Source organism: Phalacrocorax aristotelis, chromosome 2, assembly GCF_949628215.1.
Source record: "Phalacrocorax aristotelis chromosome 2, bGulAri2.1, whole genome shotgun sequence".
Lineage (NCBI taxonomy): Eukaryota > Metazoa > Chordata > Aves > Suliformes > Phalacrocoracidae > Phalacrocorax > Phalacrocorax aristotelis.
The window spans coordinates 1,233,453-1,259,508 of NC_134277.1; the positions used below are offsets into that span (position 1 = coordinate 1,233,453).

At 58.6% G+C, this 26,056-nt stretch overlaps 1 protein-coding gene across 3 annotated transcripts in view; it reads left to right on the forward strand.

The window, feature by feature from the left end:
* The window catches only part of AGAP3 (ArfGAP with GTPase domain, ankyrin repeat and PH domain 3), a 153,564-nt gene that overhangs the window by 43,476 nt on the left and 84,032 nt on the right, over positions 1-26,056 (forward strand). For 2 of the 3 annotated variants that reach the window (XM_075082101.1, XM_075082100.1), the window contains exons 2-6: positions 12,921-12,979; positions 20,147-20,234; positions 20,431-20,516; positions 20,856-20,997; positions 23,234-23,368. In XM_075082101.1, coding sequence (XP_074938202.1) covers positions 12,921-12,979; positions 20,147-20,234; positions 20,431-20,516; positions 20,856-20,997; positions 23,234-23,368 — 510 coding nt within the window. Of the gene's footprint in view, positions 1-1,414; positions 2,412-12,920; positions 12,980-20,146; positions 20,235-20,430; positions 20,517-20,855; positions 20,998-23,233; positions 23,369-26,056 lie in introns of those variants that run through there. The other variant, XM_075082099.1, reaches the window with a different exon arrangement.

A 26,056-nucleotide genomic window follows, 5' to 3' on the forward strand; every position in this document is an offset into this window, starting at 1 on the left:
CCCTGGAGAGGCTTTGAGAGGCAGGGGAAGACCTAGGCTGTTTTAGCAGACAGAGCCTTCAGAGAGGTAAAAATAATTTCAAGGGCGAGTCAAGCATCTTTTCTTCCTCCCCCCCAGGGCGAGAAGATTGTGCTTGCGCTGAGAAGGAGAAAAGCCAGGGAGAGGGAAAACACATTAGGAAAAAGAGAGGAGGAGGAGGGTCCTGGGGCGGTGCTGGAGCCAGGGACTGTGCTGCAGGTGGCAAAGGTGCGGGGTGCTAGGGAAGGGGTGGAGGAGGCGCTGCGTTAGGGCTCTGGAGAAAGCATCCGGGAAGGAGGGCCAGAGCTTAATGATGAAGGAAAACCACTTTTCTCTGGAGCAAGGTGGGAGTGAAGCTCTGGCTGAGATGATTGTGCTCACCCCTGGGTCCCGGGCCCCCCTCCGCAGTCAGCTGTGGGTCAGGGGGGCTTCTGGATGTGCTGAGGCTTTTCAAGGGTTTCTGAGCGCAGGGCTGCTCTTTAACATCATCGTCTGCGGTGGAGAAAGAGCCCCGTGGCAGCTGCTGGTGTTTGCTGGCGAGGCACAGATTTAGGAAGGGGGAGCTGGCGGCGAGAGGGCGTGAGGCAGCGGCTGGGCCGCGGGCCCGGGGGCGGTGGGACAGGGTGGCGGAGGGAGGGGTCTGGGCGACAGGAGCAGGGAGGGAGTTGCGGGGCCGTTAGGCACGGGGCAAGGCACGCTCCTGCGGCCGGGGCTCGGCTCCTGCGCTTGGGCGGACACCCGGGGTGCGGGACGTGGGGTGGGGCCGTGGCTGGGGCAGCGAGCGGGGGCCCGGCGCGGGAGGGCAGCGGAGCGACGGGCGGCCGGCGGAGGGGCCGGGGGCGGCAGCCGGGCCCCGCGCGGGGTGGTGGTGTTGGAGAGGGGGTAGTGTGTGCGCGCGTCCCTCCGGTGCCGCCCCCCGGAGCCGCGCGAGGGCGCCCGGCGGCAGCGGCGAGCGGGGGCGCTGCGCCCCCTGGCGGGCACGGCCGGCCTCGCGCCGGGACGAGGGACCCCGGCCCCGACCCCGGCCGCCGGCCGGGCGGTGCGGGCGGCCCTGCCCGGCGCTCGGTGCCGCCCTGGCGCTGCGGGCGCGGGCCGGGCGGGCAGCGCCGCCGCTCCCCGGCTGCAGGTGGCCGCTGCGGGCACCGAGGGCGGCCGGGCGGTGACAGGGCCCTGCCCCGGTCCGGCCCTGCCCCGGGGCTGCAGCCGGACGCTGCGGGGGAGGCGTGCGCGCCGCCGCTGCGCGGGGCCGGGCGGAGGGCAGCGCCTGCCCGCCCGGGGCTCGGTGCCCGGGGCGTCGGGGGCGGGCGGCGGCCCAGGGAGGGCGCAGTGCGCGGGGCGGCCCCGGCCCCGGCCCCGGCCCCGTTCCGGGGCGGGCCCGGCCCCGCGCTGGCGGCGCGCCGGAGCGCGGCCCGGGCATGCCGGCGCGGCGTGGGAGCCGGCAGGCAGCGGGCGGCGTGCGGGGTCCCGCGGCACCGCCTCCCCGGGGCCGGCCGCCCGCGCCGGCAGCGGCCCAGAGCGGCGGGCGGCCCGGGGCCATGGGGCAGCCCCGCAGCTGACGATGGCGGAGGGCTGGCGCTGGAGCGAGGCGGGCCGGGGCCCCCCGCGGCCGAGCCCCCGCCGCGCCGTCAGCGTCTGCGAGTCCCTGGACCTGCAGGGCGTCCCCGCCGTCCAGGCCGCTCTCAAGGCCGCCCAGCAGCAGCGGCGGCGGCCCAAGAGCTTCTGCGCGGTGGGGAACGGGCTGGCGGCCGGCGCCCTGCTGCCCCCGCCGCCCCCGGCCCGGTCCCGCGGCAGCCTGCTGGACTTCTTCAGGCTGCGCTCGCCCCGCAAGCAGGGCCCGGTGGGCGAGGGCGAGGGCGAGGCGCCTCTGCTTGCCGGGCCGGACGGGGCGCAGCGCCCGCGCCCCAGCAGCATGACTTTCCTGCCCTCGGCCCGGCAGCCGCACCCTGCCGAGAGCCCCGGCTTCCTCCGGGGGGGCTCCCTGTGGGGCAGCCGCCGCTGGAACCTCTTCGGGGGCAGCGGCCGGAGCAGCCCTGGCCCCAGGAAGAACTTCAGCTCCCTGCGCAAAAGCTTCAGCTTCCGCCTGCGCCGGGGCCACGAGCTGCGGCACTCGGAGTCGGGGGGACTCCTGCGCCCTGCGCGCCTCCGCACCAAGAGCGAGGGGGACGCCAGCTCCCTGCACACCTGCCCCAGCAAGCGGGACCTGCTCTACCCGGAGCTGGCCAGGGTCGGGGGCAGGCTGCACGCCGACCCCGGGCAGGCGGGGGGACTCTGGAGACTCCTCACAAACCGATTCAGAAGGCGAGAGCGCAGCAGCACCAGCAGCCCGTGCCCCAAGGACCCCCACGGTGGTGCCGAGCCCGTCCTCCTGGGCAGCGGTCCGCTGCGAGCACTGGGTAAGTGAGCGCAGGAGCCCTGCTGGCTTGGTGAGAGCCCCCCACCCACCCACAGGGTCTGCGAGCAGAGGCGGCCTTGGCCCATCCCAGCCAAGGTCCTGGGCTGGGCATGAGGACCTGATTGCATCCTGTTGCTCTGCAGGGTTTGTGCTCAGGAAAGCTCAGCTGTAGTGAGGTAGCGTGAGCATTATTGGGTTGTTTTGCACTCCAGCACTGTGGCCGTGGGCACCACCATCATTGTTGGTGCTGAAGGAGCTGCAGCATGGATAGCTGGGAGGATATGCTCTGGGGGTCCGGGTTCCCTTGCTGGGAGCCGAGCACATGTGCCCCATATCCTTCTTGCCCTGATGGTGTCCCAGGAAGAGCAGGGAGAGCTGAGCCTCATGCAGCAGCGCTGGAGTAGCAGAGGGAACTGAAACTCCATGGGAGGGCGAGAGGGTTGTGTTAGTGTGCTCAAAGCAAGTGCTGAACTATTCGGGAGGTTGCCAGAGCAGAGGTGCAGAACAGCATGAGGGGTTTCGGGAGCACAGAAATATGCTTGCACCTTCCTCCCGAAAGCAGCTACCTGAGGCTAGGCTCGGTCTGGGCGATGCTCTGCCAGGATCTTCCTTGGGGCCGAGTGGAGGCCGTATGTTTGGGAGCACAGTGGTGCTTGGGGGTGTGGGGCAGTCTGTGGAGAGCAGTGGTGGCATCCCGAGTGACATGGCAGAGGGATGGGACAGGACCCCCATGGGGACTGAGCACACAAGAGGGACGAGCTGCTGAAGTGCTGTTAGGTGCTTGACTAGCTGGTGTTTGGCCTCACTGCGGTGGGCTGTTCTGTGCTGGGGCTGCCCGGGCATGGGGGGGTCCTCTGCGGGGGCCACGCTGCCTGTGCCTCTGTGCCCCATCCCCTTCCCTGGCTGCACCGTGTGCCCAGCCTGGCCCTGCAGAAGCGATCGTGCGGGTGAGCCCTGCTGCTTGGCAGGGGCTGGGAGGCAAGAACAGCATCCACAGGCTTTTTAAGGCATTGAACGCTGGCCTGCACACACCGAGCTGGGGGCTGGGCTGGGCCAGGACCTGCCGCTCTCTCGGGGAGGCAGGGCAGCAGCTTTCTGGCGCCTGCGAGCCTCTCGGGGTTTCCGTCACTCTGCTTTGGCGTCCAGGCATTGTGGAGGCAGTTCTCCAGCTTGGCTCACGTGCCAGAGGGACGGATTGGAGCTGGCGGGCTCCCCAAGGAATCTGCACGCTCCCAAGGCAGTGGCTGCCCAGAAGAGCTTTGTGCCCAGGATGCTTTCCAGGAGGGCTGGGCTCCAGGGACCAGGGCAGCAGCAGCTCTGCTGGCAGCCTGAGCTTTGCTGCTGCGCACGGAGCTCGAGGGGCTCATTCCTGCCGGTCCCTCTTGTCCCTGGGGCTCACTGTGTGCTGGGGGAAGGTCCTGGAGGTCGTGGGTGGGTGGCCGAGGCTGCCTTTGCGCGCTACAGGCAAAGGGAGGGGATGCTGCTGCTGCGCTTGCCTGCGGTGCGCTCCTCCCGGGGGGCCATGCTGCTGGCAGGGGTGCCCAGGGCCGCGTGCTGGGTGCTGGCTGGGTGGCGGGAGGTTCCCAGGTGAGGGGAGGCTGCGCTCATGGCTGGGGAATGTGGGTGTATCCGGGCAGGGCCCTGCCCGTGCAGCGGGGGGCCTGTTCCTGCTTGCCGGTGGCTTCCAGCAGAAGCTGCGCCAGCAGCAGCCGCCCGGTGGCCGCGTTCCCAGGGAGCAGCCGAGGTTGAGCACTTGTGTTGGTGTCCTCACCCCTCACCTGGCTCACCTGGGACAGGTAGAGGCTCCCTTTGGGTCCATCTGCTGGAGAGCCTCCTGAGGCTTTGCTGGGGAGTGCCGGAGAGGGCTTGGAGCCCTCTCTAGTAGTGACCAGCCAGCTAATGGGAGACCCCTGCTCGTCAGGGTGGTTAGCATTTGCCACTGTGGCTTGTACTGGAGGCGCAAGCGTCCACACTGTGCCCCCAGTAAGGATGACTTTCCGTTTCCGAAGGAAGGATGACCTTTCTGGGCCGCCTCTGGGACGGTGGCTCACTGCGGCAGAGCGAGCCCTGCTTGCCGGAGCTGCAAAGTTCACGCTTAGATTTGATCTTCGCCTAGAACACCATTTCTGCCATTTTCTGCCTGGTGCCCAGTACTGGCCTCTGTACCCAGACCTCTGTACCCGCTCGAGCCATGTCCTCCTGGGGTCAGTGAGACGTGCAGAAGCAGCGGTGAAGTCTGCAGACCAAAGCTGCTGTTGCTTGTCCTGTCTTATGTCTTGCCTCCCCATCGTCTCTCCTCAGCATGCTGGGCCGTGGGCTCCGGCTCGCCCTGTTGGGGGCTGTGGGCCTCTAAGCCAGGACACTGTAGACTGGAGGTGCACAACCTTGCTGCTGCTCCACATGGACTTGCTGGAAGCAGGAGCTCAGGAGACTTCTGCCCCATTCCTGTTTCAGACTTGCAGGCCAGTTGTGTTTCTGACACCCTCTCAACATGTCAAAAACTTTGATGCTTTATGCTAGGGCTGCCCACCTTAGCCCTAGGAAAGCTGCTGATGCAGTCCCAACATGCCCTCCCGAGGGGGTGCAGCTGCAGCTGTGGTTATCAGCTCTTTGGAAAAGCTGGATGTATGAGTCCAGGCAGAGATCCAAGCCAACACTGCTACCCTGTTTCCAGTACCTGGAGTATTTTGTTTATAGCAAGCTGAGATACCCGTCCAGCGCTGCACGCTGTTGTGCAGACATACCCAAGGGCCAAAAAGCCTGGCCCACCAGGGAGTCAGGATGTCGGTCTCAGTGCTGCTCCCCCAGCCCTGCTGAGACCTCCTTTGGGCTGCGTGGGTAACTCTTGCTCCCTGCTGATGGAGGGGTTCAGCCTGGGCCAAGCACAGGGAGGGGAGATCAGGGGAATGCGGAGTTTGTTACCTGAAAAAGGCTTAAAGAGGTGGTCTTCTGTGCAGCAGGATCAAGGCTGACTGGGGGCTGGGTTGTCTGTTAATGCACCAGGGGAGGGCAAGAGCCCTTGGAGCTCGAGGGCAAAGTCAACACGGAGTCTGGCCAGCTTGGACTTACCCAAATAATCGTGGCCAGAGGTTCAGAGGAATGTTTCTAGGCATGGAGGTATCGGCTTGCGCAGTTCTGAAGAAGCCTTCTGATAGGCACAGGCTTGGCAAAACTGGGATTGGGATTGGAGTTGTCCCTGGGCAGGGAGGGATCGTGGGACGGGTGCAGCATCTCTGGCAGTGGGATCCGGACTCCTCAGCTCAGGAGGTGTTTCTCACAATCGTGTTCCCCTCCCCCAGTAGGATGCCCTGCTTTTTAAGGTGCTTTAAGGTAACTCCCTTTTACTCTCCTGCTTCGTGTTTGGCCATGCAGAGGACTAACGTGTAGGGCATGTGTGAGACAAGACTACTGGGAGAAGAGGGGGGTGTTTTTACATTAATAAGGTGAAGTTTGCATAGTGAATTGAGTAGATAATGATATGTATAATCTCTTGTTGGTACCTGCCTGAGCTTAGCTGGGAGTGTTGGTGAGGAGCAGAGATGGCATGATGGGTTTAGAGACCGTGCCTCGGATGCGGAATCCAGTCTGGCATCCGCACTTCAGGAAAACTTAAGAAGTCTGGAAGGTATCAAGGAAGGAGCTGTTGGGACACCGATCTGAAAGGCCTAATTCTCAGGATGAGATTGAAGGAGGTGTGTGCAGTAGGTGCAGAGGTGTTCTGATTACATCCGTAGGAAGAGGGAACTTCAAAAAACAGTGCCTTTTTAATCTTAACCTGCCTTTGCTTGTGGAGTTAAACAGGTAGAGCTGAGGTCAGACAAATTTGGAACAGGTTTTTACTGGTGAGCTAGGTCCCCACAGGGCTATTCTGCTGGGCAAGCAGTGGGTTATCTGTCTTTCCATGTCCCTAGCTCTGCTGGCTTGTCCCTTCCAGCAGACCCTTTCTAGCTGCTAGAGCAGAGAGAGTTTGGTACGGTTCTTGGTCAGCGTGTATTCAGACGTGGGCTGGAAGGTAGTAGGTGCCAAGAGGCTTAAAACATGGCTCTTCTGAAGTGTGTGCGCTGCAGAGCACTCGTAGCGTGATGGCATCCGCTGCTGCCGCATGCGCTCTAGCTAAGGAGCAAGGGCAGCAGTTCGTAATCGTGCCCTTTTTCCCCAGAGATACGCAAGATCCTCTCCTTTCACTGCTGCAAGGTATTTAAAGCTCTGGTGAGATAATCCCTGCTAAGATCGTGTCCCACACAGGGTATCTGCATTGGCTAAGCTCTCTGATGGGAGTGCTAGCCTTGCCTGTGTTGGTCCTTGACGTGGATGGAGAAATCTCTCTTCCTGCCAGCGTTACCAGGGTTGAGTCTTTATCAAGCCTGGCCTGGAAAAGGTGGCTCTGCCCAGGCACGTCGCACTCTGCTGCCCTTTTATCTGCGTGTGCGGGCAGATGGGTACTTTGGAACATAGTTTGTGTGGGCACTGCTCTGCTTGCTCAGCCTCTGACCTGGTTTCAAGGCTGGTTTTAGTGTCCAGAGTTTCAGTGTCCAAGTTAGTTCCACAGTGCCTTGGATAATGAGTTGGTTAATTATTAGTTGCTGTATGTGGAGACCAAATGTGTCTGGCACTAGCGCTTCTGAAGCGCAAGGTAGATGAACCTGCTACGCTTCATCCTGTGAAGGGAGCAGCCTGGGCGAGGAGTTGGTTTTGCCTGGCCAGCCCCTTCCTCCTCCCAGCTCTGCAGCAGCAAGTGGGTGCAAGCGGCAGCAGGTCTGTAGAACATCTGTATGTGCCAAGGCTCGTGGTGTGCAAGTGGTGCTGTGAGTCCACTGGCCTGCTTTTGAGGTCAGATGTGCCTGGGAAAGGTGTTCAACCACAGCGCTGACAGTCTTGTCTCTTCTGTACTATTAAATAACAAAGACGAGAGGGAGGAAGAGTGACTGGGTGTGTTTTCATGTGAAATACCAAATGATACAGCTCGTCCAGCAGTGATGCTAATCAAGTAAATCTCTGCTGCTTCCTGATGCCTACATGAACCCTAGTGATGAGGGACATGGCAGTTCCTGAAGGTGTTACCCCAGCTGGAGGCAATCTCTGCTAAACAAGCTCATACCAAGGCTCTGGCACTGCGTGGAAGGTGCTAATGCTGACCTGCCTGCTTGGCTTTCAGTTGGTGCGTTAGATCAGGTCAGGTCACGGGTGGCTTGCTCTGTGCTTCCACATGGTTGCTGTTTCTCCCTGGGAGAAGATGGGCGTCTCCTGCCTCTTCCAGTGGGGAATGGAGCCTGAGCAGCTGGCGTCACCCCGGCGCCTCCCGCTGCTCGGCGAGGCCGGCCGGGTGGCAGAAGCGCTGCGATGGGGAGGGTCTGGCAGCCCCAGACAGGAACGGTGTCATCGGAGTGGGGACTCCCCCACAGACATCAACCTCCTGCAGCTCTGGACTTGGACCTTCCTTATGCTGATTTGGGTGTGTAAGAGCCGCAAGGATACGCAGAGTGTCTGTTATCATACTGATAGAATTTGTACTGGTGAAGTGCAGGAAATCTCCATAAGCTGCCTTTTAGTAGTGAACGATCAACACTTGGGATGGACACAGCTGACATCAGCGAGTTGTGTCAGCGTTTCTCGGCAGCCAGGTACTTGGCCTGCGGCTGTTTGGGGTGGTTGAGAAACTGCTCTCGAGGTGCCTTTCTGACAGCTCCGTGGGTGCCATCCGCGCCCGCCCGCACACGGCTGCTGCGCTCGCTCCTGTGAGAAGCTGCTGGCAGGGGAGGAAAGCAAGTGCAAGAGAATGGCGGGGGGTGGGGGTGGGAGGGCGGGCTCTGTGCGGGGGAATTGTCTGAAAACCAAGTGATGGAGCTGTCTGTGAGCACGGGTGCAGAAGGCAGCAGAGCACAGGGGCTTCGGGTGACCTGAGAGCTGACTGATGAGGTGTCTTTGGGCTTGCAGATGGGTGCGTCAGGACTAGGCATGGGGTCACCCAGATGTCGGCGTGGTGTGCGTGGGTTGTGTGTGTCCCCTTGCGTGATGAGAGAAGGGTGATCGGCGTGCCCTGGAGGCAGGGCCGAGGGCCAGTTGCAGTGACAGATTTGAAAGACCCGGTTGTGGCATGGACCCCAGCCTGGCCTGTGAAAGGGATTGTGCTCCACACCTTCAGGCCTTCCTGGATTAGCTGATGGTCTTGACAGCCTTGAGTACCTGTCTAGGTGGCAGGTGGGAATGGTGTGAGCCAAGGCTTTGTGTTTAGTAATGGCGATTCTTCAGGTGCTGCGGGAGCTGCCACATCTTCTGGACCCTGCTTTTTGGGGCGCTTGGGACAGGAGGAGATGAACGCTACAGGCTGCTGGTTGATGCAGCTGAAGGCATTTATTTTTCCTCCTTTTGACAGCCAGAGCCAAGCTTCTCCCCGTGGTCTGCGGGGAATGCTAGAAGTGTGTGGGTGGGAATGCTGCTTCATTCACTGAGTAACCTGGGAGAGGTGACACTAACACCTCCTGGTTTTGAGGAGTTTCAGCTTTCAGGCACCGTTACGGCCCCCGGACTCTGCAGGAAGCTCGTCTGAAGGCAGAACCAAAGACTGGCCGGTTGGTGCCAGCAGACAGGCGTACAGGGGAGCTTGGTCCAAGCGCTCTTCCAGAGTAGCCGCCGTTCTTCTGCGCAAGGCTGACTCGCTGTGGAGCGAGCCAGGTGTTTTGGGAAGTCAGAGGGCGTGCTGCAGGACGCTGTGCCCCTTCTGCGCTCTTGCAGAAGCTGGGAAGCGTCCCAGCTGTGCCGCAAGGTACAGGCAAAGGACACGTGCCTACCCCGGTGTGCGGACACGCGCGGCCCCCTCGCCTCGCTTCTCTGCTTTGCCCAGGGACTGCCTTGCTTCGTCCCTAATCTGTGCAGTCTAAGACACCTCAGGCAGCTCCACGCATTCAGCTAATGGGGGAGAAGAGAGGGCAAGTGGGTCGGCACGAGGAGCGGTGCTCCGTACGGGTAGTTTAAAGTCAGGGTGGGATGTCTTCCTGAACGAGGGGCACTTTTGTTCACATAGGAGTTCATTTGTGCAAGGGTTTGTGTGTTTGGGTACGTCCTGGGATGGCAGGCGGACTCAGGGGTCTTCTGAACCTGATGCTTGTGACCTTGGCTCTGGAGGGGGCCACAGAGGGAACTGGCCCCTCCAAGATCTGTGTCTCAGTAACTTTTCCAGGCGATTGTGAAGGAATCCCGTGGCTGCCTTCAGTTCAAGGCCACTTCCGCCATAGTCTCTGTTCCTTTGGTACATAGTCTGTAAGCAGTAGCTTTTTCCCTCCTGGGTACTGGAATAAGAGTGGGTCCATCCGTACCTCTGTAAGCACTTAGAGTGCGGGTATCTCAACGCCAGAACGCTGCAGGCAGGGTGTCTTATCACTACAGCGGGCGCTCCGGCAGGGAAGCACCTGGGCAGCCCAGCAGGGCCAGCCACTGGGGCCATGTGGGACCTCCTGGTGCAGCCGTCTGCCTTCCTCCTTTTGCGGTGAGATGCTTTACACAGCGACACGTGCAGTGGATGTGTCCTCTTTGGCTAAGCAGGAGGTGCTGGAGGAGGACAGCGGAGAGGGTGGACGGTGCACAGCAGCTTCTGCATGGGGAGCGATCCAACAGCCGGGACTCTGCAGGGTGGGAAAGAGGGGTGCAGTGAAAGATGGGGCAGCGCTGGTCAGGCTGGCTAGGGATGTTACCTCACCAGGGCCGGCTGGTGGCCTGGGCTGAAATTCAGACCTGACACATGTTGGGAGCTGATGGACAAGCAGAGGTGCACAGCACAGGTTGTACGTTGGTGTTCTGGGTTATAAGCCTGCTAATGATAGTTAACGTGTTGTATGGCTGAATGTTGTTAAATTCGCATCGTGTCGCAGTTATTTATCCGTGTTCAGAATTACTCAGAGGCCTTCACAGCAAGTCAAGAATCAAACTGTTGCTTACAAACTCCTGAACCTTGGTTAAAAGCCAAAGATGTTAGAATAATGAGCAAAGGAGGCAACTAGCAAAACTCTGGGCAGTTTCTCTATCCTGAGCAACCGAGAGCAGAAAAAGAGGCGAGAACAGCCTGCCTGCTCCAGGCCCCTCTCTGCCTCTGTTCTTTCTTAAGGCCAAGTCGGCGAGTGCATTTGCTCATTTTTTGCCAGTTTTTCATAGTTCAAGAACAAGGTATATATAGTGAAACAGTGCGAATACGCTGCCGCCTCTAACCTGGAGGGAGGGGATGCCAGTAAAGGAGAAAGTACCAATGGTGCTTTACCCATTGCAGTTAACTGACAAAGGGACTGAGCAGAGAAGAAGTTACTAGGTGGAGGTGATGGCTTTTTTTAGACCAAGTAACGCAGTTGGAAATACAGGTGTGCTGTTCCCTTTTTGAAAGGGCTCAAAAACTTACCATTTTCCTCCTAACTTATTTTTTGTTTTAATAAAGATTTTACCTCTGCCTAAAAAAAGAAAGGATAGGTGAAAGACAGACCATGAAGAAATGATACCTCGTAAGGACCTTCATGATGGTTATAAATAACCTGGTGTTACTGCATCAGACTTGTGTTTTATATTTATGTAGCTTCTGAAAAAGAAATGTTAATAAATTAGGATATGAAGGTAACCTCTAGATAAGAGCACTGTATGAGCACCTTTTTTTTGACACGATGGAAAAACGCACTGTGGCCAGCGGGTGCCGGAGGCTGCAGAAGCGCCACGATAAAGGCACAGTGGCGGGTCGTCTTTATCCCTCCTCGTGCACGCCGAGCAGCGGTGGGCCAGCGTGAGGACGTGCGGGCACGAAGGGCAGGGCCCCTGCGAGCCCTCCGGCCGCCAGCAGCGGGAGCCGGCTCCTCCCCACGCAGCTTTGGGCTGCGCGTCTCCCACCGGTTGCCCGAGTGAGGTGGGATTGGCGAGGTGAGATGAGGCATTATCCCGCAGATAGATGTTGCAGCCGTTGCGTGTCCAACCTTCCCTGGGAGTTAGGAGGGCAGGAACATAAACTGGAGTGAAGATAGTCATTGACTGGCTTCTGGCAGGGCTGCAGAGCCCGGCGTTGCCCTCTGATCCTACCTAGGTCTGGCGGCGTCTCCTGCGGTGCTTGGCACAGCCCCGAATGAAACACCTACTTGGCCGAGACCTGCAGCCGCCAGCCTGCCCAGCCGGTTTGGGCAGCGCCGGTGCAGATGCTGAGGGCTGGGACCTGCACCGTGAGCACTGTGGTGGTGTCGGGGCTGCCAGGAGCCGCAGCGGCCGTGGCGGGGAAGGGTGGCTTGCAGCTCCTGCACCAGTGGACGCTGTGGGGCCAGGGCGGCGGGGCAGGGCTAGAGCCATCCTCCCCTTTGCCCTGGCGTCCCGCTGCGGCCTCGGGTGACGTCTGAGCGCCTGGGCTGTCGTGTTTAATCGCTGCCCACGGTAGGGTCTTTCATATTCGCCTCTTCCCTTGAACCTGTCTGAGATTTCCATTTCGGCAGTAGTCTGTGGCAGTGAACTCAACAGGTCTATTACAGGCTCTTGAAGAAGCAGTGCTCCCACAGGTTTCCGGCCTCCAAAAATCCTGTATTATTCTTACGCTATTAACATACAGCAAGTGCTGCTCGTTTGTTTCGGCCCCCCACCCTGTAACCGTCTTGCTTTGGCTGGAGGATGTACTTCCCCGCCCAAGGCAAATGAAGGACTCTGGTCTTGTTAGGAGTGGCTGCTGGCCTCTTCTGATATTCCAGGTGTTCCCTGGGCTCTTGCTCCTCCTCCGGTGAGTCTGCCTTTATTTGGGAAGTCTGTGTTTGACCAGCTCCTGGAGATTGTTTGGTCGTAAATGAAGCGTTTGTGATTTCTGTGGCAGGAGAGAGGGTGTTTCCTGCGCCGCTCAAAGCCATGCCTGGTTGTTACAACCTTCTTAAGCCTATTACAATGTTCTGAAATTACATAATGAACACATAATTAATTGTGTTCACTTTCAATCATGAACATAGATTATAGCGTGCCTTCAGCTCTTTATCTGCACTGCATGCAACACCCTGGTATTGTAGCCCGAGTGCAGCGCTCAGGGCGCTGCCTTCACTGTTACGTGCCCTCCTGTTCTGGGGTCCTTTTTAGCATGTGCCCCCCCCAAAAGGCCTCTAGTCTCTGGTGCTTCCCTTGTCTGATATGCCTCGAAGAAGGGGATGCTGTAGGGCTTTTTGTGCTCCCATGGGGCAAGAGGGAGGGTCCCTGGCCCGTGGTGTGGGGGCTCTGCGCGGGAGGGTGGGGTCCCTGGCCCGTGGTGCGGGGGCTCTGCGTGGGAGGGAGGGTCCCTGGCCCATGGTGCGGGGGTTCTGCGCGGGAGGGAGGGTCTCCAGCCCAGAGCTCTGGCTGCGGAGCCTCCTGGGCACAGGCAACATCAGGACCTTGTGCAGCTTCATTTCTCTAGAAGAGGTGGAAGGGAGGGAAGAGCCATACATCTCCTGCCTGGAGGGAGCGGGGAGAGTGTGGCAGGATCCTTGTTAGCATCTTGAGGGAGACCGTGGTGACCTGATGATTTCTCTTCTCTGTTCTGCAGATTCGTTTGTGAACAGCCAGGAATGGACCCTGAGTCGCGCTGTGCCTGAGCTGAAGGTGGTGAGTACTCGCGGCTGATGCCTCGGGTACCCCTGGTTCTCTGATGCTTCTCCAAATCCCCAAGAAAAACTCCTCTTTTAATGTGGCCGAGTGGAAATGCATAGAGGCTTCAGCCTCATGGAGGGGATAGAGGAGCTGGGACTGCTGCTGTGCTGGGGAAGGCAAGAGCTGCTCAGTGACTCACGCCTGTAAGGGAGAGGGTGTTGGTCTGTGAGAGCACTCGGATGTGAAGGTCGAAAGGCGATTTTTGAGCACTTCAGCCTTCGTGCTGACCTTAGCACAGTTGTAATTCCTGGCCGGGTACTGCTGCGTGGGCTAGACACTCTGGTGTAGCAGAGGCAGGGGCAGATCCTGGGCGGTGGTACGGGCATGCATCCATGGTCGTCACCCTGACAGCAGCCATCCAAGCGCGTGAGTTACTCGTGTGGGAGGCGTCACCTCTCCCTTTGGGCCTCGTTGACTTCAGCTCTGCACTGGCGCTTCCCTGGCCTCTGCTGGCCACCTCCCAGACGTGACTGTCCTGTGGTTCCCTGCCATAGAGGGATGCTGGTGGGCTGAAACCATCGCCTCTGGTGCTTTGCTCTGCCAAACAGAGGGATGAAGCTCCATGGTTTGTCAGCGCGAGGTGGGTTTCCCGGGGCACACCGTTAGCAGGACCACCTACTTGCGGCATACAGTCTCTGGTAAGGGGGCTGCCTCTACCCCCATACAGCCCTCTTTGCACGGGACAGGGTCACGAGGGAGGGGGCCTGGCCGTGGGGTGCGGCGGCGCTGAGAAGGGAGATGTTTCGCACGGCCTGCCATCGCCGATGGCTGCGTGCCGCCTCGCCGGGGCCGTCTGGGCCAGCGCAGGTCAGCGGTGCAGGAGGCAGAGACTGTTCTGCTCGGGCCGAGCTGGCCGGCGAGCACGAGGGGCAGAAGCCTGGGGCGAGGGACAAAGTGGGACCTCCTTGCTGCTGGCGTCGAGCTCGTGGGCTGGTTCAGGTGTTCACAAAAAGGCAGCCTCGGCCCCTGTGCTGCAAGCGCTGGAGTAGCGCTGGAAGGGACGTCGGGGCAGGCAGCACGCACAGGCGCTTCCCAGCGTCTGTCTGGCTGTTCTCGAGGACCTCGGCAATCTGTTCCACCACTCCGCTCCTCTCGCGCTCTCCGTGGCAGCCCTTAACTCCCTTTGAAGCCTGTTGGCATGTCTCCCTTCAGCCCTTTCAAGATGAATTTTTTTTGATCTTAATCCAAGAAACAAGAAGCCTTTTTTGCAAAACATACCAGCACCACGCTGCCACATTTTTCTTATCTACAATTAAGTAAAAATTAAAACAAACTTTGAATATTCATTTGTTAGTTTGGCTTGTAAAATGTGTGTCTGCTCAAAAATATTCTTGCGGCTATTCGGTGTATTGCTTTCTGACATTTTAACATTCTGCAGGCTGCAAAACAGTGCTGCAAGCTAAACAAATCTAAAGCTTTTAGTTCTTCTTCAATTAACACAATTCTTTTCCCATGCTTTCCATGACCTCCGGGGATCTCTGTTGCTCCGGGGCTTCATCCGGCTGATGCAGCTCTTCTAAAATCCTGGAGGCCTTTCAGAGTCCTGGTTCAGTCCTGGCCTTGCTGGGCTGAAGCCCCTTCGCTCATTCTTCTGGGGTTAGGCTGCAGCAGCTGACTGTGGCGGGGGACCCTGCGCTTGGGCGGGCAGACCTCTGGGTGGTGGGGTGGTCGTCTGGGATTTCTTCCTTCTGTGGCTGTGAAGGGAAGGACATTGCGTGGTAGCAGAGCTGCTCCTGACTGGGTCTGTGGTGGCGGTCAGCGAGCGGGGATGAGGAAAGCTGGGCCGGTCCTCAGCCTTTGGGCGGGTGTCTGTTCCGCAGCGCGCTGCTCCGGCCGTGGCTGCGCCAGCACTATGATGCCTCTCTTCCTTGGCTCCCGCCTCGCCCGCCCCGGCGGTGCCGCCGTCCCGGGCTGTTGCAGTGCCCAGCTCTTCTGCCCAGGTCCCTGCAGACAGGTTGGTCTCTGAGCGAGCATCCCAAGTTACCACCAGGTTACAGCGGTGCAGAAGGGATCCCTATATACACCCATCCTGGAGTCCGTATGGGAATCACTAAAAGTCTGAGACTTGGCAAGAAACATTCCCAGGCTTTGCTCCCTTCCAGTTTTGAAGCAACTCTCCCCTCGGCTCCCGCCTCAGCCTCGCTGGCCCCGTCCTCAGAGGCATGCTCAGCACGGGGAGGTGCTCCAGGTGGAGCAGGGTCTTGCCGGCAGCTGGCGCGAGGCTCGGCAGTGATCCCAGCAGTGCCGCAGAAGCGGCTCCCGTAGCAGAGCCACCCAGTCCGGCAGCTCAGTCCTGCCAGCGTGACGCTTCGCCGTGTGCCCCCATGAAAAATGTGTCTGAAACCAAAAGACATCCTAGCGCAGGGTCTTTTGATAAATGGCGGAGTGCACTGTTTGTGATCGGAGGGGCTTGCACAAAGAACCTGCTCTGTCTCTGATCTGCCAGTCCTTGTCCCCAGGGGAGACCTACGCTGAGTGTATGAACCAAGATTCGTAATTCTGTGAGTGTGGAAAGCCACAGACTCGTTGGGGGCTTCTGTTTCTGGGCACATAAAGTGTTGGCCGCAGCCCACATCCCTTCTGCAGAAGTGAACTGTTCCCTTTACCTCTCCTGCCGGAGGTAAGGATCTTACCACTTGCTTCCCTGCTTCTGTTCCCATTTGCACCACAAGTGCTCAGTGCACTTTCTCTAAGGTTTTTTAATAGCTTGATGTCTATAAGTTATGCTCAGCAGTTTTTCCCTCCTCAGTTTTATCCTGAAGCTTCCTCCATCTGCTGCAGGCTGAGGGGAGGCTGTGCCTGAGAGAAGGCAGCAATTCCTGCAGACCTTGCCTTCCCTGTGGATTGGGCACAAATGATGCCTGTTGGGGGGGGACTCGTCCCCCGGACCCAATACTGGGCAGCGCCAGCCCTTCACTGGCCAGCACAGGGGCAGGCTGCATTCCCTCTTCTCCCAGTGTGTCTTGATACAGAGGCTTCCATGGTGCCTACACACCACGTGTTACTTCGGTTTGCTGCCTCAGGACTGTCACTTCTGTTTGAGCTTGTTCACAGCACCAGATGAGGATAAGACAAAGCAGAAGTGTGTTTCGGCAAGACGTAGGCCAGGATTTTGGTTATAAGCAAACAAAGTGTAAACGCAGCCTCCATCCAAGTTTTAGAGGGCTAAATATTGTTGGAGTGTTTAATCTTGGATGTTGTGAGGAGTCCTAGCTGCCAGGCAGCCCTGGGGACCCACTCTGCTTTGCAAAGGTTCCCCCACAGACTGGAGCTGCGGCTAGGCTGGGCGCAGAGCTGAGCCCCCGAGCCGCCCGCTCTGCACGTTGGTCTCCACAGGTTCTTCTCTGTCTCCACCTCTTTACATCCCAGACTGCTCAGTGCGGCAGCAGCAGGGAGGGCTCGGCCGGAGGCAGGGGTGTTACTTTCATTCACTGCACAGGCTACGGCACTCGTGTAGCCCGTACGTCTCTGCAGATCGCATGGCTGCAGAAGCACGTGTGCGATACCTGTGAGGTTTGCAGTCTGGTACGTGTTCTCATCTGTCTAAACGCGCCATGTATGATCTGTAATTACTGTTGCGGGTGACAGCCCTGGCAGCGATGCGTTTGGCCCAGGCATGCCCATGGGAGCGCACTGCTCTGCACTCCCTAGTCCCGGGCTCCCGGGACGCTGGTCCTGCTGCTCGCTGGCTCTGCGGGGCATGGGCATGAGAGGCACCGGCAAACCGATGGTTTCCTGCGCTCCTGTAACGCAGTCTGCCGCCCGCTGAGCATCCACTGCTGCAGGACTGGTGTGTCTTCACCTCCCTCCAGGAGCGTGCAGGTAGCCCAGGGCAGGACCCAGTGCAGCGGGAGCTTTTGAGCACCTGGCTGAAAGCTGGAGAACCTGCCTGGTGGTGACTCACACAAAGCTCGCCCCTTTTCCTGGAAGAGGTTGTCCATAAGCTTCTCTTTGGTGGCGGAGGAAGCTTCAGTGTTCCCAGCCACTCCTCTCTGCTCGCACCCACCTTCGGCGCTGGTGGGGCTGCGTGTGGCTGTACTGCACACCCGCTCTGGCAACTGAGCGGCTTTGAAAACAGCACTGCAAACGAGCGCCGGGCTGGACGGCCTGGTCTCGATCCCTTTTGCTCCGCAGTTGCACAGACCATGTCAATGGTGCAGTCAGGGCGTAACGCAAGATGGGTGCAGGGGGCAGGCGTGGGGTGCGGCGGGGACGGTCCCTGCAGCAGGAGGCGTGGAGTGCTGTACCAATGCAGTTTGGCTGCTTCTGGCAGCATGGTGTGTCTGCCTTGTGCCGCAGCCTGCCACGGGGGTGTCGCCACAGGTTGTATCTGAGAGACCTGCCTACCGTCCCTGGGTATCAAGATGAGGTCTAGATCTTGGCAAGCAGGAAGGAGCCAGTGGCCAGAGCTGAAGTCGTGGCTCACGCTTGGGTGTCATGAGGAAGCGTTACCAGACCGTGTTGCTGGGCTCTGGAGGCTCTGCCCTGACAGCGCGGCTCTCAGTCCCCTCCCCTGGCACGGGTGGGCTGTGCTGGGGATGCCTGGGGCCAGCCAACCCCTTCCCCGGCCCTGGGAATGCAGGAGCGTGCACGGCCAGAGGCAGCGGGCCGGTGGGGGCAGCCGCTGCATGGGACTTGGGTCTCTTGGGGGACGCGTCCCCTGCCGGGCTGGGTCTGGGCTGAGCACACAGCAGGTTTCGTTCCTGGTGCTCGGAGGGGCCAGGGCATGGCATGCAGCACCCGCTCGGGAAGGCGCCGGTCCTCACCCAGCTGCGCGGGCTCTTCCCTGAGTTGGCCAACAGTGCCATGCCCGTGTTTCCAGGAGTCAGGGCTTGCTGGAGCCGGGGAGGAGGGTTCTCCCGTGACAGCAGACAAGTGGAGAGCTCTGACACCGCTGTGCCTGGTGCTGGTTTCCAATACCCAGGTGACACTTGGAGTCAGGTGATGGGACTTGGGATTTTGATTTTGTCTCTCGTACGTGTAAGGGTATGTGCTGTTTTCATGAATGGTATTAGCTTTTCAGTGCTGTGTGCTTGCTTGAAGTTTTCACCATAAAGATACTGTACACCTAGCCTGGGACTTCCTGCACAGAAATACACCCGCCAGGTCTGGGCAGCACCTCCACGGAGACTCTGGCACTTCCAGCAAATGCGGGCCCTCTGCACGTGCCCAGTGAATCTCATGGTCTGGTCCAGTGGTGGGTTTAGGAAGGGTGCAGGGTCAGCAGTGCACAGCCAAACGCTTCAGTGTCACCGTGTATTTGCTGTGAAGCAGCCGTGGACACACAGGGGATACTGGATTTTCCAGAAACACAGCAGCCCTCTCGGGAGGTCTGCATCAGGATGTCTCCGGTGGCTTCTGCCTGGTAGATGTTCCAGACGTTTTAAATCCCAGTGGAACTGCAAGTCCCCACGATCCATACTAACTAATCTTGGGGACAGAGAAGGAGAATGCCTGCAAAAGATTTGGGGGGTGGTATGCTGGGCAACCACAACAAAGTCAGTGGGACAAAGCACGACCCTTCAGTAGTGGAGAGCCCCCAGGCTCCAGGTTTTGCAGGGCAGTTAGGGCAGGTGTTCCAAAGGGCGATGTTGGTATGTCGGACACCATGCCAAGGAGGTGCTTCGTGGGAGCACTGGGAGCGTGGGTTAGACACAGGAGGAGGCATAGGGTGCCCTAAAGCAGGAATTGGTTATGTATGAGAAGATCCGTGGTGAGGTCAGACTAGCCAAAGCCAAAGGCAGTTAGGTGCTCTTTGGGAAGCTGTGTGGAAAAGGAGTGGGAGCTCGCTTTGCCCAGCTACGGTGAGCTGTGGCCCCGGCTCAGCCGGGACGGCGTCCTGGGCTCTGCACGGTGAACAGCTGGTAGGAGCTTGCCTGCCTTCCTCACCAGCCAGGGCTTTAAGGCCTGTGTAAGAAGCGAGTTAGGAACAGCTCTTCTGGCTCCTGGCGAGAGTGCCTCTGCACAGGCCTGGGGCATTGGGAGGGGGTAGAAGAGCATGGGCGAAGGGCGCCTTGGCATCGCCCTGCCATTTCTACTCTAGCTCCATCAGGGCAACGCTGCAGTCAAGGCTAGAGAAGCACGAGGTGGGATGCTCAGCAACACGAGTCCGCTCCACGAGCTACATTGTCCCTCTGGATGTGCGGAATAGCTGTGGGATATAAGCTGACCAGTCGGCACCAGCTTTTGTGCAAGGATGGCAGAGATGCCCCTTTCCCCCAGGACTGCTCTCCCATCAGCAGGCAAGCAAACCTGCAAACCCTTAGGCACTGGATGTTTTTTAAATCATTGGGAAAGTGCTGACATTAGGAAAAACTGGGTTGTCTGGCTGACCCATCCCGGGACAGCTACGTTCATTTTGTAGCCAATTTGTAGGGTGATCCCGACTGACAGACCCCTAGCCTGGTGTGTGTCAACCCAGTTGAAAATAAGTGCTAGTATCTTTATTTTTCAACTTGGTTCAATATTCATGCTAGGTATCTTTATTTTTCAACTGGGTTAAAAATGGGTCCTAGGTGTCTTCCTCTGTAGGCAGCGCAGCCAGCTCCGCCAGGAAAGGTGTGCTCTGCTACAGCACGTCGCTGCCGCAGCGAGGAGCGAGCGCTGTGCCTTGCTGCTGGTGTCGGAAGCAGCAGCGGTACCGAACCAGAGCGCGCCAGTCTCTGCTCTCGCTCTCCTTCTGGCAGGTGCTGTCAAGAGCTGTAACGCCCCAAAATTTGGGATATGTGGACTGGGAGAGGAGGTTTTTTTCCCCCTTCAGAGTTGACTGTGGCTTGTGAGGGCAAGCATCCCCCCAAGGAGCAGGAGGGCTGTAGGAAGAGCTGACATGGCACTGGTGGGGCTGCACCTGTTTGGGGGAGGACAAGGGTCCTCACCACCCTCCGTCTGGGTGGCTGCGCCCCAGTACCTGCTGCTCTCTGCCTGCCTGACTCCAGGTAATGCCCCCAGGCTTCTCAGCGAGTACCAGCTGGGTTGTGCCATCCCCTGTGCCCTCTCACAACCGTCTCTGCCCATCATCGGCACATGCCCGGTTACTGGTGGTCTCCCCTCACAGGGGCGTCCTCGTGTAGCAGGAGGTGTGCTGGGCACGCAGGCAGTGGGTGACACGCGTCTCTGTTCCAGGGCATCGTGGGGAACCTGTCCAGCGGCAAGTCAGCCCTCGTGCACCGCTACCTGACTGGCACCTACGTGCAGGAGGAGTCTCCCGAGGGTAAGGTCTGCTTTCCAGGGCGCCTGGGGGGTGGTCTAGGTCCTCGCTCCTCTCCCCGGCTCTAAAGGTCACCCCCGCCTCTGCAGCTCATCTGCTGCTGCCACAGGGCTCTGCAGCCTCCTCTGGCCTTCGTTTGGGGGTTCCCTCTGCTTGCTCCCCCTCCTCACTTGACCTGCGGCTTTGCTCTCTTCCCAAGGTGGCCGATTTAAGAAGGAGATTGTAGTGGATGGTCAGAGTTACTTGCTGCTGATTCGAGATGAAGGGGGCCCCCCCGAACTCCAGGTAGGAGACCCCTACCTCCCGCGGTCCCCTCCCACCCGTCCTGCCAGAGGGCTTGGAGGGCTCCTGGGGAGGGACCTTCGCGGCTGCCTCGTGGGAGCCCAGTCGTGGGAGAACATGAGGGCTGCGAGGCCTGAGGAGGGGCAGCCCCTATGGTGACTGCTGACCCTAAGGCCTCCCTGCGGTGCTGGGGAGCTTGTGCCGGCAGGGCCTGGGACGCGCGCTCGGCTGAGCCCGGCCGCGGCGCCCTCGCACCTGCCGCGTGGCCGCCCTTGCTGGCGGCTCCGGCATGGGGCTCCGAGGTGCTCGCCTGGGCTGTAACAGCTGGTGTGTCTCCCTCAGTTTGCTGCTTGGGTCGATGCTGTGGTGTTTGTCTTCAGCCTGGAGGACGAGATCAGCTTCCAGACGGTCTACAACTACTACCTACGGCTCTGCAGCTACCGGAACACAGCGGAGGTGCCAATGGTGCTGGTGGGCACACAGGGTGAGAGCGGGGCGGCCAGGTTTCCACCCCACATCCTCCCTTGCCTTGGGGAGGAGTGCTGGCGACACGCTGGCAAGCATGTCTACACCGGCAAGAGGGCGCGGGGTGCTAGCCCCGCGAGCGTGTCGGGAGATCCCGCTCTGAAGGCCGTATGCAAGACAGAGCTACTCGGAGGCCTCTACTCTGGGGTCCTGGAGGAGCTGAGTGATTCCTTCTGAGACCATCTCAGCTTTCCTGCAGAGAGCTGCCTTACTTCATGGAGCCGCTTTCCTCCTCGCAATGCCCAAGCCTGCTGGCGGTGCCTGCCTTCCTCGGTTCTGTCTGCAGGAGTCAGGGCCGGGGCGGCGGAGGGTTTTCTGCTCCTCATCCTCTGGAACGAGCTGCAGCAGGGGAGGTTGGGGGGGTGGCAGCTTGCTTTCAGCACCCCCAGAAGAGGCCTGAGCTGTGGAGCACCATCTCCCCTGAGGTGCTGGCAGTGCATGTGGATGTGGGGAAGGGCGGCAGCAGCCCAGAACTGCTCTCCTGCTCCCTCCCCGTCAGGGCTGGTGACCGGAGCCAGCTGGGACTGGGGTGGGGGCTGTAAGGGAACTGTCATGAAACTGCAGCTGAGGCTGCCGGTGGAGACAGGAGGCGTGGTGCCTGGAGCCCCAGCTGGGCATGCCAGACGCACCTGGGCGAGGAGCTGCTGATGGAGAGGGGCTGCCAGGAGACAGGGCAGCCCTTGACCGGGATTCCTGCCTTGTGAAGCGTGTGGTCGAGGCAGCCTGGCCTCCGAAAGGCTTGCTGTGGGTGCCCAGGAGGCAGAGAGGGGCAGCAACGAGGGCAGAGCTCCACTCCCGAAATGAGTGTCCTTCCTGCCTGTAGATGGTAAAGCGCTGGCAGGTGGGAGCCTGGGGCTGCAGAAGTTGGCTGGATGTAAGGGTGACAGCAGAGAGTGGGAGCAGGGGATGGAGGATGTGAGGGAAGAAGGTCTTGGCAGGATCCAGCTCCTGAGCAGTGCGACCCGTTCTGGCGAAGAAGAAACCCTGAGGCTGAGAAGACAGGCAGTGTCAGCGGGAGGGGAGTTGCAGGAGTGTCTGCTCTGGACCCCCGATTAAGCATAGAACAAAACCGTTAAACTTTTGATGTTTAAAGATTGTGGAATGAATGTTGGGACTGGTTCAGGACTGGGCTGGGGCTGCAGGCATGTGCTGCAGAGGCTCAGGAGTGGGCAAGAGTGATAGGGCAGAGAGGTCAGTGATCATTGCTGTCCCAGCCATAGAGCCAGGTGAGGTCACAGCCTTGGTACAGTCACGGTGAGCAGCCCGCTGGAGAGTTCGAGGGGGACTTCTTTACAATGCAAGTCCCAGTGCTGCTTTGACTCCTCCTGAGAGGGTTAATTTACAGCCCCTGCTTGTCCCTGGCATGTCTTCAAGGAGTTAGATTCCTCTTGGGAAGGTAGTTTTTCCAAAACATGCGAGCACTTAGCAGCCATCTGGGATCCAAATTAAAGCTATTTTCTACTGTTGTCCAGCAAGGCCTCAACTGTGAGTGCATCGTAGCAGATCTGTCTCTCGCAGTTAACTAAGGATGATTTCTCCCTCTTGATTCTTTAATCTGTAGGATATGGCCGTGAGACCTAAAATGGTCGAGACTGGCAAATCCATTTTGCTCTGCAGCTGAGGTGGACTCGCAGAGGAGTGCAGTCGCGCGTTACAGCAGCCATGACCAGTTGCACGTTGACAGATGGCAACATCAGTCATTTCTAACGCATGTAAACACCGTGCGTTCTCATGCAGCTGAGGCTGTGGTTGGACCCAAGGTCAGGCTGTTTACACCTCTACCCCAGCACTCTGTCTGCTGTCACTGAGCGTCCTGTTGTCTTCAACAGCACCACTGGACATGGTTGTGTGAAATTGCGGTGGTGTGCCCTGTTGCTAACGCGCAGGCTGCCTTGCCTTGGCAGTCACGCCTCCCGCTGGTTTCTGCCCTCTGTCTTCAGAAGCGTCGATGGCTGGATGGTTAGGAGAATAAGGTTCAGTTAAAAATGGTTCATTTGAAGAGGTTCATTTCACAAACTCATTTTTCGACAAATGTGGGACTGTAATGGAAGGCATTTGTAGGACGGGGGATGTACTGTGAAGGGGGTATCTCAGTGTGTGAAGGGAGGGAGGTTGGTCAGGAGCGTGCCCTGGAACCTGTGGGTAGATGGGACAGAGGCACTTACATTTTAACCTCCTCTCCCTTTGGTTTCCAGATGCCATCAGCGCCACGAACCCCCGGGTCATTGACGATTCTCGGGCACGGAAGCTTTCCAATGATTTGAAGCGCTGCACGTACTACGAGACCTGTGCCACCTACGGACTGAACGTGGAGAGAGTCTTCCAGGATGGTAACTGCCGCTGGTGGCGGGTGTCCAGGCGAGAGAGGGCAGCAGTGCTGCCCTAGAGAGTGGGCTTGTGCTACGTAGACCGCCAGCTCTTGGTTAGCGCAGTGTGCTGCCGTGAGGCCAGGGGAGTTAGGCACCTGTTCGTGTGCAGTGCTGTTGCTTACACACGCAGAATGGGACAAGGAGTAGGACGTGCTGTGTGTTTGGAAGGATTCCTGCGTGTGGGGCACGTAAGTGAACTGCACGTGGGTGTGCACAAGAGGCTGCAGAGCAGGGCTGGGTAACACCCTTCTGCTTTTCTTGCAGGGGCTGTCCTCTGGGCAGCCGCTTGTTCCGGAGAGCAGAGAGGCTGCAGGGGGAAGCTGCATCCCATGGTGGGCCTGTGCAGCGCAGCAGTCTGTATGATCCTGCAGGGGACCTGTGAGGCTGCAGAGAGAGATTTGGTTGCCTTTTGTGGAGGAGAGGAGGAAGCACAGCAGAACCTTTGGTGTTAGAGATGGGGAACAGCAACTGAACAGCCGGAGGGGGAAGCTGTTCCTCATGGGAACAGTCTGTGGAAGAGTATTTCTGCTTAGGCTTGGAGAGGAGTCTGCATGACAGGGATGCTGTAGGTGGAAGAGGGAACCTACACCAAACCCTAGGAGTTTGCAGTCTTCTTAAATAAACTGGGACCCTGCCCTATAACAGGACTGCATTTTCCCCTGTCCCCTTTCTTTACCTTGTCTTGTGGAGTGCAGCTGGGGATCTGTGCTCAATGTGTGAGGAAGGGTCTGTGCAGAGCCGAGTGGCTGGGCAGGACAGAGTTGCTTTTGGAAAGGAGGAGAGCTGTGCTGCTGGTGTTTGCAAGCGGAACAGGCGCTCGGAAGAAAGTTTGGAAATCACAGTGCAGCAGGACTGCCTGAAGGCAAAACTCCAGCTTGGTTCATTGCAGCACAGCAAGATAAGCTGAGGGCAAGGCACAGGTCTGAACCTGTCATTGGCTTCAGGTGCCTCCTTCATCCTCTGAGCTGGAGCTGATGATGCTCCTTCCCCTACATAAGTCTGTGACCTTCCAGTAATCTCCTGTTGCAGTGCTGAGGATCGTAGTCACCATGCTGCTTTCCTCATGCAGAAGCGTGCAGAGATGTTCCCCTCTCCTACCGCTGGTCCACCTCCGAGAGGTCAGCGCAGAGAGCGACCTTTCAAACTGTGCCACCTGGGCCCTGGCAGGGAACTCCTCAGCATCCAGCAGCCTCTGCGTTGGTTTGGTATTCCTGGGGAAACTGGGGCAGTCCCGTCGGGCAGGTTGCTTGTAAGTCTCCCCTTCCTCCTGCTCCCCATGAGTAATGGAGGAACGGTGGGAAGGAACAGCTGGGAATAGGTGAGGATAGCAAATACTGCAGCAGACCTGGAAGGGGGGGATCTGCTAAGCCAGCTCAAGGGTTTGCAGAGGGAGTCTGGAGGGAGCAACAGCAGGTGGGCTTTGCACACAGCTGGTCCTGGCTTCTGGAAAGCATTTGGTACTGTGGGTCACCAAATTTGGTCAGCTTATTCCTTCAGATTGGTTCTGTTGTGTCCCTTGTCTGAAGGACAGTACAGTGAGGGATAGCAGCCGGTGGGTTTGGGAAGGGGCCGGAGAAGGCACTGCAGGATTAGGTGCTGCTGTTTGTTAGGCTGCTTCTCATCCTCTTTTATCTCAAGATGGAATGAATTGTGTTCTGCTGTTGTTTTTCCTCTTTGTTGACCCTGGCAGCATAGACAACGCTACTTTAAGCAGCGCGATGTGTGAGATGGAAGCTCCTATGTGAGACCAGGGCTCATCTTCTAGTGCCAGTGCTGCTTAGCAGGCTTGGTAGCTTGAGCTGCTGCTCGAAGGCTCAGGAGTGAGCACCTGCAAAGTGCTGCGCATCGTCTTTTGTCTGGCTTTATTCACGGCCTGGGTTTTTCATGGTCAGGAAGGAGGCCAGGGAGCAGGTTTGTCCACGTGAGGAGCAGTGAGGCTGAGGAAATCCAGAAGACCCCAGGGAGCGTGGTAACTGGAGACTATTTCTGTAAAACCGATGTCCATCTGGGCAAATGCTGATGCTGTCCCTGGGCAAGTAAGCAGGGGAGCACTGAGTGGAAGTCCACACAGATTGTTGCCTTCGTACAGGGCAGCAGGAGGACTGTCGCTGGTGTGTCGTCAAACTTGGGTGTCAGCACTTCAAAAGGACACAGAGAAACTGAGAAGATTAAAAAAAAAAAGGCTACAAAAATTAACCAAAGGCTGGAAAAAATACCTGATAGTGAGACACTAAAAGAGAGTATCCATTGGATAAATCACAAAGACGACTGAGAGGTGACTTGATTACAGCATAAGAGTATCTACATACCTGTCTACGTGGGGAGAAAATCACAGATATCAAGACTCTGCAGGCTAACAGAGAGTTAATGCTAGAAGCCAAAGCCAGTCAAATCCTAATCTCAAAGAAGCCTGCCTTTTTTTATTAATAGCCCTCTTTTCATCAACTGTTGCAGGAAATGCACGGGAAGTGCTGTATTCTGCATCTGTTGTACTTTCTCCAAATCCAGACCAAGCCGCCCTGTGGAAGAGGCTCACCACATACCCAGGTGACTGGTGCAGTATAGGCTGGGTGAGTTTAATGGCTGGCGGTATATAAAGGTCAGCCTGGAGAACGGAGAGATCCTTCTGGCCTTCAAGTCCGTGTTCGC